Source organism: Falco naumanni, chromosome 7 (genome assembly GCF_017639655.2).
Source record: "Falco naumanni isolate bFalNau1 chromosome 7, bFalNau1.pat, whole genome shotgun sequence".
Lineage (NCBI taxonomy): Eukaryota > Metazoa > Chordata > Aves > Falconiformes > Falconidae > Falco > Falco naumanni.
The window spans coordinates 69,917,581-69,933,002 of NC_054060.1; the positions used below are offsets into that span (position 1 = coordinate 69,917,581).

The 15,422-nt window shown below is 44.0% G+C and overlaps 1 protein-coding gene across 5 annotated transcripts in view; it reads right to left on the bottom strand.

Annotated features, from left to right (window-relative positions):
• The window catches only part of NR1H3 (nuclear receptor subfamily 1 group H member 3), a 31,201-nt gene that overhangs the window by 3,562 nt on the left and 12,217 nt on the right, over positions 1–15,422 (bottom strand). For 3 of the 5 annotated variants that reach the window (XM_040599706.1, XM_040599701.1, XM_040599704.1), the window contains exons 2-6: positions 9,072–9,319; positions 6,038–6,304; positions 2,338–2,546; positions 1,894–2,073; positions 1,391–1,490 (exon numbers count right to left, since the gene is read on the bottom strand). In XM_040599706.1, the coding sequence (XP_040455640.1) occupies positions 1,391–1,490; positions 1,894–2,073; positions 2,338–2,546; positions 6,038–6,304; positions 9,072–9,189 (874 nt within the window). In that variant the 5' untranslated portion in view covers positions 9,190–9,319. Of the gene's footprint in view, positions 1–1,390; positions 1,491–1,893; positions 2,074–2,337; positions 2,547–6,037; positions 6,305–9,071; positions 9,320–10,600; positions 13,487–15,422 lie in introns of those variants that run through there. The other 2 variants (XM_040599703.1, XM_040599702.1) reach the window with 2 other exon arrangements.

Here is a 15,422-nt window from a genome sequence, read left to right on the forward strand (position 1 = left end):
CGTCCCAAGTGTGGCTGAAACCTCCCTTTACGTCCCACCACTACAGGTGAGCACCAACAACAGTGGCTGAGGAGTCAGGCTCTAACTGTAAAGTGATGCTATTTGTAGGTTGTCTTAGAGCCTTCAATGCCCCACAGCACATTACTAGGCAACAGCTAAAGGAAGATGACATCAGCCAAGTCCATCAAAAACTCAGAAGCCCACAAACGCATCTGTACTTTCTGTTCTCATACCATCACCTCCTTCAAACCCAGCAGCCTTCTTGCTTTCAAAGGAAACTTTAAGCCCATGGTCCAGATTCATCCGCAGTCCATCTGAGCTGAAAATATGCAGTTCCAAGGAGTCTGAACTATGCCATTTCCTTCAGCTCAAAAAGCTGGGAGAGCTGAGGCAGAGCCTGACTTCGGTTTCCAATCCCTCTGATAAATGCAGTCAGGCAGAAATGCACCGATATTTATTGTCGTAACATACAAAGGCCACTGTCAAATCAGGTCTTTGAGCTATATGCTATACAATCATGCTGAAAACTTTAGTCCCTTCACCCAAAACAGCATCCAAGTTTCTAATTTCCTACAGTACAACCACATCAGAGAAGGACAAACAAGATAAAGGGAATCTTCTGAGTGCCTCATTTTTGCCTTCTAATAATCTGAAGAAAAGGCTACCCAGGAAGAGCACCAAAGAGGAAAGTTTTTATAAAAGCCATCTCTAGTATAAATGGTTAAATAGCTACCCAAGGAATCAAAAAATGACATGAAGAAAAGCCAGTCTCATTTTCAAAAATGCTGAAGATACACACTTCTTGTTACTTCATCTGAAAATACAGACACTCATTGCTCCTGGAAAAACAGACTTCCAAAATCCCATCATCACAGACTGTCGTATACTAACTGATGACATGTCTGAAGCACCCTGCAGGGATCTTCACTGCACAGGATAGACTTCATATCAACCACAATCACACTAATGTTATCACTCAAAGCATGTATCCAGATTAGCAAGTGATATACTCGCAAAGGAGAGAAGCCTAGGGTTTGATTTGTTGTGAGCTGATACAGCATGTCCACATCAGATCTCTACCAGCAAGGAACTTCACGCTAGCTGCTAGCCCAAGAGTGCACTATTACAGCTAGATTTTCAGGTTGTTAGAGTTCTAATTTTCCAAAGCAAGTTCATACCTAAAAAAAAACAACATAAGAACCGAGCTACTATCCCATGTTAAAAGCAAAAAAAGTTTTGTGGGGCTGTTGGTCTGGTCCTGTTCTAAACCTCTCACCTGTGACCTCAGCTTTAAGGTCCCAAATACTATTTCCAGCAGTCCACATTAAAAAGGAAAAGAGGGAAGAACACAAGACACGGGGAAGGAAGAAACATCAATCTAATGCACCACCTGCTTTGGCGAAATCATCCCGATTATAGCTCAGGTCCTTAAGAAACGTGATGCTCTCAATCTCTGGATTGTAGCGCCGAGATGTCTCCAACAGCATCACCTGAAACCAGAAACATATGTACTTGACTTGAAAAAAGGAAAGACCATTGTAACATTGATCATTCACTGAGTGTTAGAGCATCTCTGAAAACAAAAACAAACAACAAACAAAACCCCTCCAAGCAGTTTCTCTCAGAATGCTTAAACATTCCAAGGTAAATTCTGCTGCATCCTGTGTGGTGCCTGCTTCTGGGAAGGGGGAAATACCTGCTTTCCCACTACCGAGGCTCTTGCCTCATTCTCCTCCATGGCCCTGCATAGCCTGGCACTGCAGTAATGGTCCCATAGCTGAGGTCCTTCAGCCTGCCGTCCCCAAAAAAACGGGATGGAACCAGTCCTCCAGGTGGGTACTCCAAATTCTTTCATCTCTGCTACTATGTACTGTGGTGAAGCCAAACTCTCACCTCTATGGTAGATGTCTTCAATAAAGCGATCTGATCTTCCCTGGTGAGCTCCAGGAAGCCAGGTAGTTGCTTGGCAAAGTCCACAATCTCTTGCACAGAGATAATTGCAAGTTCTGTGAAGTGAGCAAAACGCTGCTGCCTTGCTTCACGGTTATTAGGGTCAGGAACTTGGGGCCATGGCTGTGGGAATGGGAAGAGACAGCTTATATATATTTGAAAGATGGAACCAGAGCAGAAAGATGAGAAGATGAAGTGAACAGAGAAAGAAGCATGAGACACATTGGAACATCATCCTTGGCTATTCTTTCTATTCTGCTATTGTACAGAACTTCAGCCCACAAATGCAATGCTAAAGTATCTCTGTTCTCCCAAATGATTTAATCACAACCCCGACTTCCCAAACCTCACTTTCTCTTAATTTGGGTACACTGGTAGAGTTTTTACCGTCACTTTGAGCCTGTCTGTGAATGAACGTTGGTTGCACTGCTGTTGAGCGGCCACAAGCTTTTTTATCATGTTCAACTGTTCAGGTGTCAGTTTGTGGGAAGGGCTTGGTGGATTCGGAGGATTTGGACGCACCACAACTGTCCGAGCCTGATCATCTTCCTGCTTCTTCAGTTTCTTCAGTCGGATCTGCTCTTCAGACAGAACATCTAAAGCAGGAATAGCCAGAGATCAATCATGACACAGGAGCACACTGGAAACCACCCAAAACACAGGGCAGCATGCTGTGGATGGAGAGGCAGAGATCACAGCTGCCTGTATCTGGCATATCAGAGTGTACACAACAGACAGCAATACTTATTGTTTGTTTCTCCCTCTTTTCCCCACTTTAAGTTGTTCCATTGCCTTTCTTTTAATCATACTGTCAGGCAAAGTGCTCACAGAGGGCAGAAGCTCCCTTCATGATGCCCTGCAGATCTCAGAAAGACAACAGCGACTTTCCCATTGAACAATTCCCCAAAATGTCATGTTGTAACAGATTCCAACAGGTGCTCTCTTCACATGCCATGGTGTGTCCATTGTATTTTATATTATCCTGCCATTGTGTTTTTTGCCGATATTGCTAAAGTAACAGCTTGCATCATTTCATCTTCCTCTTGACAGGTCAGAGAACTGGATGGAGTTCAAGAGCAAAAGGAAAATTTTCTACAGAGCCCATCTGCAGGAGACCGTAGAGCAGCAGCATACGGCAAGATGGATAATAAAAGCACAGCTCTGTATAAAACGTACTGAACATCACAAGTCCTTCAGGAGTAGGGCTAGAAGTTTCCTTCAGTCATGAAGTCAAAGGATGTACCATTTAGATGTAACATTGTAAGGAATAAAACAACTCAGAGGCACATGTAGTGAAAAATCTTATTGGGCCAACTGCTCATTAGCTAATTTAAATGCAAAAACCTGTTAACAGCGTGTAACTAAATTAACTGAAGAATTCCTTGATTCAGACATAGAGGAGATTTGTTCTCTTTTTAAGTCAAAGCTGCAAAAACTATCTGCAAGCTGCATCAACCAACCAACTAACCAAGGAAACTACCAGACATACCTGGATTCAAAATTATCTTCAAGAGAATCATCCTGTGAGTCAGTGATGAACGAACAAAAAGCAGAAAAGGGACTGACTGGAAAGAAACTCCAAATGTATCTTCAGGAACAAAGATGAAAAAAATAAAGTTTGATTTTTCAAACAAGATTTTTAAAGTGCTGAAAGATTCTTTGGCCATCTTTTAAGCACAGGTAGCAAGGAAAGCTGGCTGCTACAGAGGAAGGCAGGCCCCAAAACTGAAAAAGTATATGCTCGCAGTTCTTAAAAGATTCATGTTAAACATGAAGACAAGAAATGGAGAACTACTGTGAGAGAGCATCCTGAAATGTAGAGTCCGTGGGATTGAAGGAAAAGATGAAGAACACAGCACACTCAAACTAAGAGTAACCTTTATCCCCAACTTCCAACAAGGGAGGATGTGCACACAGATACACACGCAAGCAAAAATTACAACTCTAACAGCAAGGATGTTCAAATACAATTACCAAATTAAGGGGGAATCTGTAAGATTAGAGAATGCTAGTCACAGGGCTTAAAAAGGGAAGTAATTGATGCAAGCAATTACAGTCCCTCACCTTGGAACTCAGATGTACAAAGAACTCATAGCGGAGTAACAAGTTACCAGATATTACTGAATCTGGAAAACTGCCTATGTGCAAGCCTCTACGCCATGCTAAATTCAAAGTAATCCAAGTTACTTGGTTTTCCATGAAGGAACTATTTAACCTCATGGTTCACACTGGCTTAAGAACAATAAACTGCCCATGAATAACTTCAGTCTGGGAATTAGAAGAATTTTTCTAACAATTAATAGAGGGAAGCTCTGGAATGACCTTCCAAGTGAAACAGCTAGAGAAAAAAAGCCCTCAATTTTTGTTAAGATTAACAAGACAAATTTGCAGTGGAGATGTCCTGGTTTCAGCTGGGATGGACTTATCTTCTTAGGAGCTAGTGTGGCACTGTGCTATGGCTTTGATGTGAGACTTTCCAGTTCCTCAGGCCTTGCTAGCAAAAAGGCTGGAGGGGCACAAGGAATGGGAGGGGACACAGTCAGCACAGCTGACCCGAACTAGCCAAAGGGGTATTCCATACCATGGGACGCCGTGCCTGGTATATATACCCAGTGGGATGGCCAGGGCAGGCATGTCATTGCTCGGGGACTGGCTGGGCATCAGTCAGCGGGCAGTGACCAGTTGCACTGTGCACCACGTGTTCCTTTCTTCCTTTCCCCCTGATGTTATTCTTTCCCTTCCCCTTTTCATTATAACTGTTACTGTCATCATTGTTATTACTGTTCTTTCATTCTTACTCTGTTTCAATTATTAAATTGTTCTTATCTCAACCCTGGAGTTTTACATTCCTTTCCAACTCTCCTCCCCATCCCTTGGGGCGAGGGGGGAGTGAGCGAGTGGCTGCGTGGTACTTAATTACCAGATGGGGTTAAACCACGACAGGAGATTACAGCATTGACAAGAACTGCCAAGCACTTGCTCATAACAACCCAAAAATTTCTTTTGGCCTGATTTTCCTGAGCTGTCTTCAACATAAGACAATGAGTAAATGCAAAGAACCAGTGATGCTCCCTGGTACCTGTCTGCAACAGAAGAGTAGCAAGGTGGACAGGCAGCCTTGCTACATAGCTTTTCAAATACATCTGTTTTGTTCCTCTTGGAAGCAGGGGGAAATGGAGCAAAGACAGCATACATAATGCTGCTACAAACCAGTGTGAAAAAGATACTGATTATGTATGTTAGGTGTGCCATGTTTCATGTTGAGAAAAAATGAATAGCATGTTTCCTTGGTGCAGCTCAGTGGGACTTTGTTTTTTGCAGAAGTATTTTCGTAGAATGTTTCTGCAATACACTCTGTTCCTCTCCGAGTGCTGGATGTCAGAAAAGGAGATTCACACAGATTAAACATTAACTGAGCATCCGTTTGATTGATCTGGGCCAGCAAAGGGATGAAACCTGGATGCCTTGGCTGAGGAGGGCTGTTCCCAATGTGTGAGGAGGAACATGGTTGAACACTCAGAAACAGCAGCCTTATGTAAGGGGAGGGGAAAAAGAAAAAAAAAGTTTCACTAAAGGGAACAATGAGACTGGGTCTGCACAAACACAGCAACACAGCTGCAATACTGCGGTGCTGCCCTTAACCTCTGTCACAATCTCCCAACGTGAGGCAAAGGAAAAGTGCCCGTTGCTCTGTTGTTCAAGGAGCACGGTGCCCCACCTTGCAGTCCTGATCACAAGACAGACAGAAGCTCAAGTTTATTGATACAGTTGACGGCACACTGCAGAATGCGTAACTCTTAGTTGTGAGTCTTTCCTCTTGTGTTATGTTCCACGAGCTCTTACACGGAATACAGCAGGGCTGGGGCTCACAGCAGACCGGTGGTGTTCCACTAACAGCCTCACCTCTCCACGTGATCCCCGCTGAACTCTCGGTGACTCCCACACACATTCCAGCATGCAGCCTGCACAGCTCACGTGTGACCCCCAAGCACCCACACCGCCCCCCCCCCCCCCCCCTTACAGCCATCGGTCCCCAGCCTGCCCCCAGCACACCTCCTGTCCCACCAGCACCGTTTCCTGCACTCACACTGCTCCCGCATGCCCGCCTCCTGGCACTTGCGCAGCCGGCACTCCTGACACTTGCGGCGCATGTACATGTCCATCTCGCACTTGCCGCCGTTCTTGCAGACGTACTGTGCACCCTTGATGACGCTGCGGCGGAAGAAGCCCTTGCAGCCTTCACAGCTCAGCACGTTGTAGTGGAAGCCGGAGGCCTTGTCCCCACACACGCTGCACACTTCATTTCCCAGCATCTTAGGGGCTGGGCCCTTCTTCCGCTTCAGGGGGGGATTTTCTACCAAAACAAACAATACCAAGGGAAAAAAAAATAAAAATAAACCCAACACATGAGGGAAGCATGGTGTTTACAGCTGACTGTCCCATTTCTTACAATAACCGATACCCTCACTCAAACCCTCTCTCCCAAACACACAGATATAAAGATCAAGTCTCCCATTTCACAGCTCCCCCACCACCACCTTCTGGGCAAGCACATCTCCTGCAACAAACCAACTATTTACATAACCCTAACGGTTTCACCTCAACTATATAAGCAGACATGGCTTCACAGTTTTTCCCCTCTAAAATAGGGTGAAAGAGCTAAAACACTCAGGCCAGATGTTCTTCTGCACTTCCCATCAGCAAAGTGACAGTTATGTTACCAATGCGAGAAAGACCTGCAAAAACTTGAGCTGAAATGCAAGACTGCAGAAAGTTATTTTCTTCAGAATTCACCTTGTTCTCCTACCTCTATTCTCGTGCACAAGGATAAGGAAAAATGGTTCAGCAGTCAGTGGTGACAGAAAACCAATGCTGAAAACTGTGACCCTATAAAAAGCAAACTGAGTAGGTAATCCCTGTAACTGGAACACTTGGGGAAACTGTCAAGACATTAGACAGCAGCTTCATGGATTTAGGGGCAATAAGCGGGCAAGCAGCACGCTGCACAAGCCCTGTGAACCTCCGGAACCCCAAAACCATCATTTCTTCAAGAGTGCTCCCTGCTCCTAAAACTGAAGCACTCTGACATTCATCTACTAAATCTTGTTTTTCCATCTGAAATACAGAGCCTTCACTACTGCCTCACATTTCAGATGGTCTTGTGCAGTAGCTCCCAGTTCCTCCTGCGCCGTTCTAATAGATCTTAACCTTGTCACTGGCTGTACGTTCTGAAAACGTCTTTGCCCTACTCCCACGTGCCTCACCTCAAGCATTCCAGCCAACTGCTTGCCAACGTTATTTGTGTATTCGCTCCCCATTAGCCATCTCTCCATTCCATTTAATTCTAGCCAAGTCGATATCTGACATGTCCTTCTGCACAGCTCATAATGCAAGTATTTTTCTGTATGTCAGTTATTACAGATTCTTCTGTGGCAGCTGTTCATAAAGCTTACCAAACAGCATGTCTTGGTAAGTCTCCAGATTATGTTTAGATATGCCTGGAAAGCCTTTACACTGGAGTTAACTCATAGGGATTGGTTTGCAGAACAAGGCTGCTGCATTTCCTGATCAGCATCAGGGTTACAATGGCATGTCTCATTTTCATACGTATGGTTCCAATATCTATCTTCACTCTCAGTTATGCTCACTATTCTGCTCTAGTTCCTAAAATGGTAAACAGGTTTTGGTCAGTCTCAGAAATTATTATTAGTGTTCTTCACTACATATTGGTTTTCACAGTCTTAAGTATCTTGGTGTTGATTTTCAGTCCCATTGACTTCACAGACATCTGGAGGTCACTCATTTTGGCCTACACTTGTCATTGCAGACTGGACAGCAGGAAAATGCCATCAGAAAGGTTAAGTCCCTTGTTCTACTGTGTTTCTCTTCACACAATCTATTACCATGAGGAAGTTATGTAATGCCTACAGTTATTTCAAATTACTCAGTCTTCCGTTGTATTATAAATTAACTGACATAATAACTTTGTGGAGGCCTCAGATGTTCCTGTTTCTGAGGGACAGCAGACTAATCTGGTGACTTCCACAAGATGAATCTGTCCATCATGTGGATTTCTTAGCTGCCTTTAAGATGTTACATAAACATCTGATTACCATTCCTGTGACTGCTTTATTGAGACAAATAGGCTTATTATCTGATCTATGCAAATTATCTTCCATCTCTGAACACTAACCATTTTAGATATATTACTTATTATTGTCATTTTCTGTAGACAAAGATAACACAGAAATAGTTTGAGATGTTTCAAGCACGAATGCCATCTCCGCACCTTTAGCTCTCATTAAGGTCCCTCCTACTTTGGTAGATCCCCTATTTAATAATTTTTTCCCCCCATAAGGCCTTTATCGATTGTTTTCTTCTCCTGTCCTCAAATCTGTTTTAAGAACTTTTATTGGGTAATACCTCTTCACCTTTCAACTACTCTCTTTGTTTCTACTCTACTGCTGAGTCCTCACTCTGTATTCAGATTACATCATCTTTTTGTATCAGGGACTGCCCATTACCTCGCTGTTCAAATACATATATTTATCATATTTTCATTAAACTGCTGATATTAGGCTGGACACCACCCGTGCTTTCCTTTTTTTTTTTTCTCCTGTTATCCATACAGACATGTTAAACTACATCTTCTTACAGTTTGAAAGTGTAGAATTGTGTCCCAGCAGCAATTATAACTGCAAAATCTCAGTTCTATTTCCTGATACTCTTAACCTTAGAAATGAGTAGGGGAAACTTTTAATGTCTTTCCATTATCTGCAAGAACCTATTATTTCCTTGCATCACTAACCCTTGTTAGTGTTGTCACCTGTAGTAAAGCTTTATTGTTCAGCAGCATATGGTAAGACTAACAAAAATAAATTAATTTTACTGCCACAGACCTAGACTCTACAAAGTCAAATAAGCAAAATATTCAACACAATTGCCACCTATAAACCAAATCATCTTCAGCTATCAATAACCAATTCTATTCTTAGACATTCTCTCCGAGTGCCTCAAGCACAGCAGAACTCGCCCTAAAATTTTGCTAAGTATCAATTCTGCTTGCAGCTGAAAGAATGGATAGCCTTTAGCTTGCATGGATTTAGTAAGTTTTTCCATACCTGTATGCTCAGGGGGGTTCTCCGAGCCAGGGAAGAGCGAAAGCCCTTCCTCCTCCATCTCAAAGACACTTGCCACCCGCTTCCCATGATCCTGTGTGCTGAGTTGAGTGGGACCCATGGAGGCCACACAGGAAGGGCTCGCTATAATCTCATCGCTGCAGCATTGTTACTGCTGAGCAAGAGGCCACAGGCGTCTTTCTTCAAGGTCTTTAGTTTCCCTCTCCTACTGAAAGTCCGAAAGGAAGTACCTGGGGAATAAAAGAAAAACAACACAGATGCAAAAGAGGCAAGAGTTCAACTGCTGAGCCTATTAACTCCCCAAGTCTCTTACAAGCCGCATCACAAGCAAGTTTCAAGATTTTGTTTCCTTAGTTATTAAAAGAAACAATTAACTTTGTTTTATCGATATTTATGCTCCTGAAGCAGTATTTTAACAAACTGTGGTAAAAGGTACAAGATTAGCGCACCCAGGTGTAAAGCTGTCTTTTTATTGCCAAAATATTTATCAAAGCAGGATAAGTCTTCATTGCTGCTAAGACCACCAGGGGACTTCAGCCCTGACCTTTCCAAGTGTGTAAGAGGGAAATTCCAGACTTTACAACCAGCGGCCTTTGTTAAAGCTTCCAGTAACAAACAGCTCATAGCTGCCAGCTGCCCTGGATTTTGTGGCATGTACTGCAGAGCACACAGAAAACTGTAAAAGCCAATTTTGATACAATTATTTAGCAAAGACTAGAAAACGTTGAATTTCTCTATAATATCAGTAGCCAAAGGACATGCCAAAGATCAAGGATGTATCAAAGATGAGGATGACAAATCCTCCCCTCATCTACAGCAAGAAACTGAAAGCCAGCACCGCACCTATGGGAAATGACCATCACGTCACACTCGGAAAACAGATTCACCACCAGCCTTTGGAGGATACCTTTCTGGAACCTGGAAACCATCCTGAAAAGTGTTTTTATTATACAGCCCTAGCTCCACTACAGAAACTGAACCTGGAAAGGGAATCCAACCACTTTTTCCAAAAAGCCCCACCTGCACAGAAAGGGGCCTTACTGGGTTGACTGCACAGACATAGTGAAACTGATGCAAACTGCTAATGTAAACACCCCTAATCTGATTGAACATGCATTTGATCAGTTGATCTTAACTCAGTGATTTACCAGTGCAAGCTAAAGGGATTAACTGATTTAAAAAGCAACTACGTTAAAGGCCTGTACCAGTTTAACTTGAGTGATTGAGTTCAGGACTGGAAGCCTGCCACTTGCTGAAAAACAGGAGGTGACAGAATGCTGTGCAGCAGCCCAGATACAACAGCATCAGGTAAGCAGGGGCATGGCTCATACACTGCAGTGCTGGCTGGGAAGAGGCAGAGGACCACAGACCCACGTCCCTTCTTCCTGTCTGGGTATTTGGATCAGACAGTGCAACTTTTCTTAGAACGCCAAAGGCAAAGATGAAAGCAGTTCCTTCCATGAACCACCCTCCCTGTACTCTAAGACAGTCGAGTATAAAAGCAGCCATACCATCAAGCCAACTGAGTTTCTGCCACCTCCCATTACACTGTGCCAGATAGTAGATGCAGGTGTTACAAACCACAGAGCATGTTAATTCACATGACCTTTGTAAACACAGCTTCAGACTGTACAAGGAACGTAGAGCTCCCTCCCCTTTGCTGCACACAGCCACCGAACTGCTGGAGAAACAGCCGCATCTAGGACAAAAGCAGCGACAGCAAATATGAAACTCAAAGCCATATAAAGCAAGAAGTCCTGCTGTGGGAGACTACAACCGAACCGATGTGATTTGCAACCAATTTGAAGAGACTCACAGTCCTCAATGGAACAACACTGTTATTACAATCAACCTTTTTTTAAAAAAATAAGTGTCCACAATAAATCCTGCAGCGACCAAAAACCTTGTGGAAAGGCACAGAGCATCCGATGGAGATAGGAAGTTCAGTGAAACAAACCCAAACCCGACTTGCATTCCTAGTCCCATACAAGCTTCTCACTGATGCTGGTACCAGATGTTTGCGGACATGTTTGGGCACAAAACAAGAAAGCCAAGTGTACTGCCTCTGTGCATCCCCACATTCCTTTAAACCACGCAAAAGACTCACTCAAACATTAATTATTGTGTAGAATGAATCACCAGCAGCAGTACCGCCATACATTTTCAAAGGAAGAGTTTGATCCCCCAGCTGAGGGACTGAGTGACAGTGCTTGACCCCACTGCCTTCAGTTCAGCGACGCAGGCACAACCGCCATGTATTCTGGAAAGCAAAAGAGGAGGGTACAGCCTGATGGGATTTCAAAACTGTATCATCTGCACAACCATACTGACATTGCAAGAGCGAAACTTGCTGTCAGCAGGACATCTGGAGCCCAAAGAGGAGTTTCTGCCAGACTGCAGACTTCCTGGCAATGTCTGAGAAGTCTGCATCAACAGGGAGGGGAGTATAAATCCATGTGCACATCCAGGACACGGTGAGGGGTAAGGCCTATCAGTCACTGTCTTCATGCTGTGAAACCAGCCCACACATTCCTACTTGATGCACCAGCCCTCCCAAAACAGAACGGGCCAGACAGGAGAGGCCTCTCGCCCTCTCTGCTCCTAAGACACAGCATTTTTTAGTTTTGTGGATGCAGAAACAGTTGCAGTCTGTGCAAAACTGACCTAACTACAAACAGCAGTGCTCTGGTGCTAGGTAAAGAAACCTAAACTAGCATTTTCCCCACAGGCACACAAGTGAGAGGCTGTATGACTAGGCCAGGGAGTTAGTTTTCAGCAAAATACATGAGGATTGTTTTCAAATGACTAAAAATCTTGTCGAGTTTTGTACTAGTAATCATGTTATTAGAGGTTCACATCTTCCAATTTGCACCACTACTTCAACTAAAAATGTAAAAGGGTGATGCAAGCCATAACTGCAAGAAGGAACACTGTCTTCTTGACATAATCTGCTGTGCTGCCTCCCACTGTCTGTCTCAACTCTGTCAGTTTTAGAAACCAGGACTGGCCAAGTGACAAAAGATGAAGCAATCGCTTCTCTCTAATGCAGTGTCTAGAACACAGGACCTTGATGAGCAGACATACTCCAGTGAGGAAGCACATACAGATGAAAGGCTGAGGGAAACAACTTGCTGCCAGTCCTTGCCGCCCATGTCTCAAGTAAGACACTAAACACTTCTGAAGCATGGTGCCAACAGCTTCACCCTACTCTCTTTCTTCTCTCTCCCTTTCTTTTCTGAAACAACAGAACAACTCGGGTATTGATGGTCTCAAGATCAATGCTCCTGCAACAGAGGGTACTGGTTAACAGAGACCAGAGATGGCAGCCCTGGCTCTTGTACCTCACGCTAAGTGCCAGAAACATTTATCGCTTCCTCCAGCAACAGTCTCATCTCATCCCATTCCTTCAGCAGAGTCCTCTTCCAAGCCCAGCTCAAGCATTCGCACACTCCCCGCGAAGTCTTTGATCTGACCTGTCACCGACACAAAGCTACAGGATATACTTAATTTCTGTCCCATGTTCATGAATGTGCTATGACTGCATAGCACATAAAGAAACCAAATGACCCAAATGCAGTTACCGGGACACTTCTGCTAAATAGGTCTACCCTCTCCCTGGTATTCCCTGTTTGGTGTTTTTTAATGATCAGGAACCAGACCAGATGCAAGCACAGCTCCTGGGGAAACTGTATTGTGGAGCACAGGAATAATCAAAGGTATAGCACAATGAGCCCTTTACCTCCAGTACTGGATGTTCAGAGAAAACAGTAGCTCTTAAGTTTGTGCAAGTCTCTGAGATCTTTCAAAACAGGATTTACTGGTCAGAGTCCCAGTGCTGTCAATTACAAAATCCTATAGCATTCTGCCAAGGGAAAATATACGGTTGTTTCAGTTCTGTAATGAATCACAAGCATGCACTCCGCAGCACGCCAGCATCAGCAGAAGAGACCTGACATTTGTATGCATACGTTAACATGACTGTGGCCATGCATCACACATCTGTGCGTCAACAGGACTGTGCCTTTGTGCATGGGCCTAACGGGCCGTTGATGAACCAAGAAGGGCTATCTTTCAGAAGGACCTAAAGCAGGGATATAATTCGGCATTTTGGCTTCTAAATGTGTTCTGACATGCAGCATAATTGCCGGCACCCAATCTGAATCCACCTCTCAAAGATGGGCTCACAACAGTGCATAAGGGCCTCCACCGAAATCTAAACACACAACTCTCATGGTGGTGATGCTACCTCAGGTATCAAAAGCTGGCTGCACATTGAAGTGGCAAACAAAAAAACCTGTCAGATTGAGATTTCATAGGACCTACAGCACCAGCACAGAACTAAGCCCCTTAAGATCCACCACTGTTCCAATCCTTTCAGAAGGAGTTACCAATATTTTGTGACCTAATGCTCTTTCCATACCATCTCTGGTGTAGCAGCCGGAGTATTTTCACAAACCTTCCTGAGGAACCTTGTAGCTGCCTCAGAGAAACAAGGGTTATTTCCAGCTCATGTCGGCTCATTCCTCTTCCCTCCACATCACCACATTTCTCAAGAAACGCTGAGCAGCTAGTATGTCTGTAAGCAGGGCAAGAAGTACACATGTAACAGGTTTTGTATTAGGAAAAAGTTGAAGGAGAAACTTACACCTTTCAGAGCAGAAAAAGAATCCTATGCAAAACTGTCACTTCAAAAATGAAGTGATATTACATGTGCAAACTGTTAAAACTCATGAGGGAAAATAATCAACTTCAGATTGTCAGTGGGAGGGACAAACCATGAAAATGTGTGCAAAGCAGTGCAACAGGATAGCATAAAAAATTATTTTGAACAGAATGCTTACAAAGAATGGAAAGAATGGTTCTGTAACTCTCAGGGAATGGAGACTAGCTCTGTGGCCCCGCTGTAAATCCCTGTCTACAGAGAACTGCAGAGAACTTGAAATCGCATTACCCATTTCAATCTCTCAGAAGCATAAAGACAACCACAAAGTGGAAGGAGTTTGCAGGCCACTGTCAGTCCCAAGCTGCTAAAAAAACCCAAAAACTACAGCCTCGCAATTGCTTTCATTTGCTGTTGAGCTAAGTTTCAGCTATGAGCAGCTGCCCAAGCGTGCAGCACTGGCGTGTGAGCCTTGCAAGTTGTTGCTACCTCTGCCAACTACGCAAGAGAGTCCTACCAGTCACTCCTGCCTACACAGCCTGCTCCTCAGGGATGGGCAGCCGCATTCTGGTCTCTTGCCCCCAGGTTAAGGGTCTTATTCCCACCGTTACCTCTCTAGCTCTGAGTTTCAGCGGTCCCCATTCTCCTTTTATTTCAACTTTTTACTCCTGCTGCTGCCCAGTTCCTTTAGTACCCATGACTTCCCTGACTTCTGACACAGCCTTTGTCCACACATTTGTCTCTTGCTTTGAACCGGTGCATCCCTGAGCTCCCATTGCAAAGACTTCTTTTAGCTTTGGTCTCAACACACAGCCTGTGTCTCCTTCTGAGGTCAGGTATTATGGATGCCACGGAAGAGTTCAGAGAACAGCTGCAAAAGTGACTAACAACTGTACAGATTAAAAAAAAAAAAGGTGTCACTTGCTTGAAAGATTACTGCAAAGAGAAGCAGGAAGATGTAATGATGGCATACAGCAGGATGAAAGGCGTTACTCTGAAAGATGGTAAGCCTGAAAGGAATAGAAAGAAATCAAGGAAGGGAAAGTTGGGCTATTACAGAAAAACACTCTAAAGGTGTCCCCCTAATTTTCCTTCCAAAATTAGAGCTTCTGTTACAACTGAAATGCAAAGACGCCTGCAGACACTTCTGAATCTGAACCTAATACAACTTAAGATGCTCTTGACTCACAGAACATGCTCCTATAAACAAACAATGGCAGCAACAGAAGTTCCAAGCCAGTTCCACCCTTCCTCAGGTAAAAAGGAATAGGGCTGAAACAAACAAACAAAGAAGTCTCTCTCTCTCCACTGAACAAGTTGGTTAGCAAAGTGAATTAGGATCATAAGGTGCAACTTATGTTCTACTACCGTTGGTACTACCAAACGGAATACCGTCATTCAGGGCCATGTCAGCCCAAAGTACTTTCGCTTTGCTCCACATAAAAAAACCCCACACCCACAAATAACCAAACTCACTCTTTGACTATGATCTTCAGAGCACAGGATTTGCATCTTTCCTGCGCAGCCTGTGGATCCCCCCATTCTGGGAACAGGGCTTCCCAAATTGTACATCAGATGAAGACAGAACACAGACTCCAGTCCCACCTACAGGCTCTGCAAAGGAACTCCTCACTCCCACAGCAACTGTTCTGCAAGAAGTCAGCTCTTCTGTT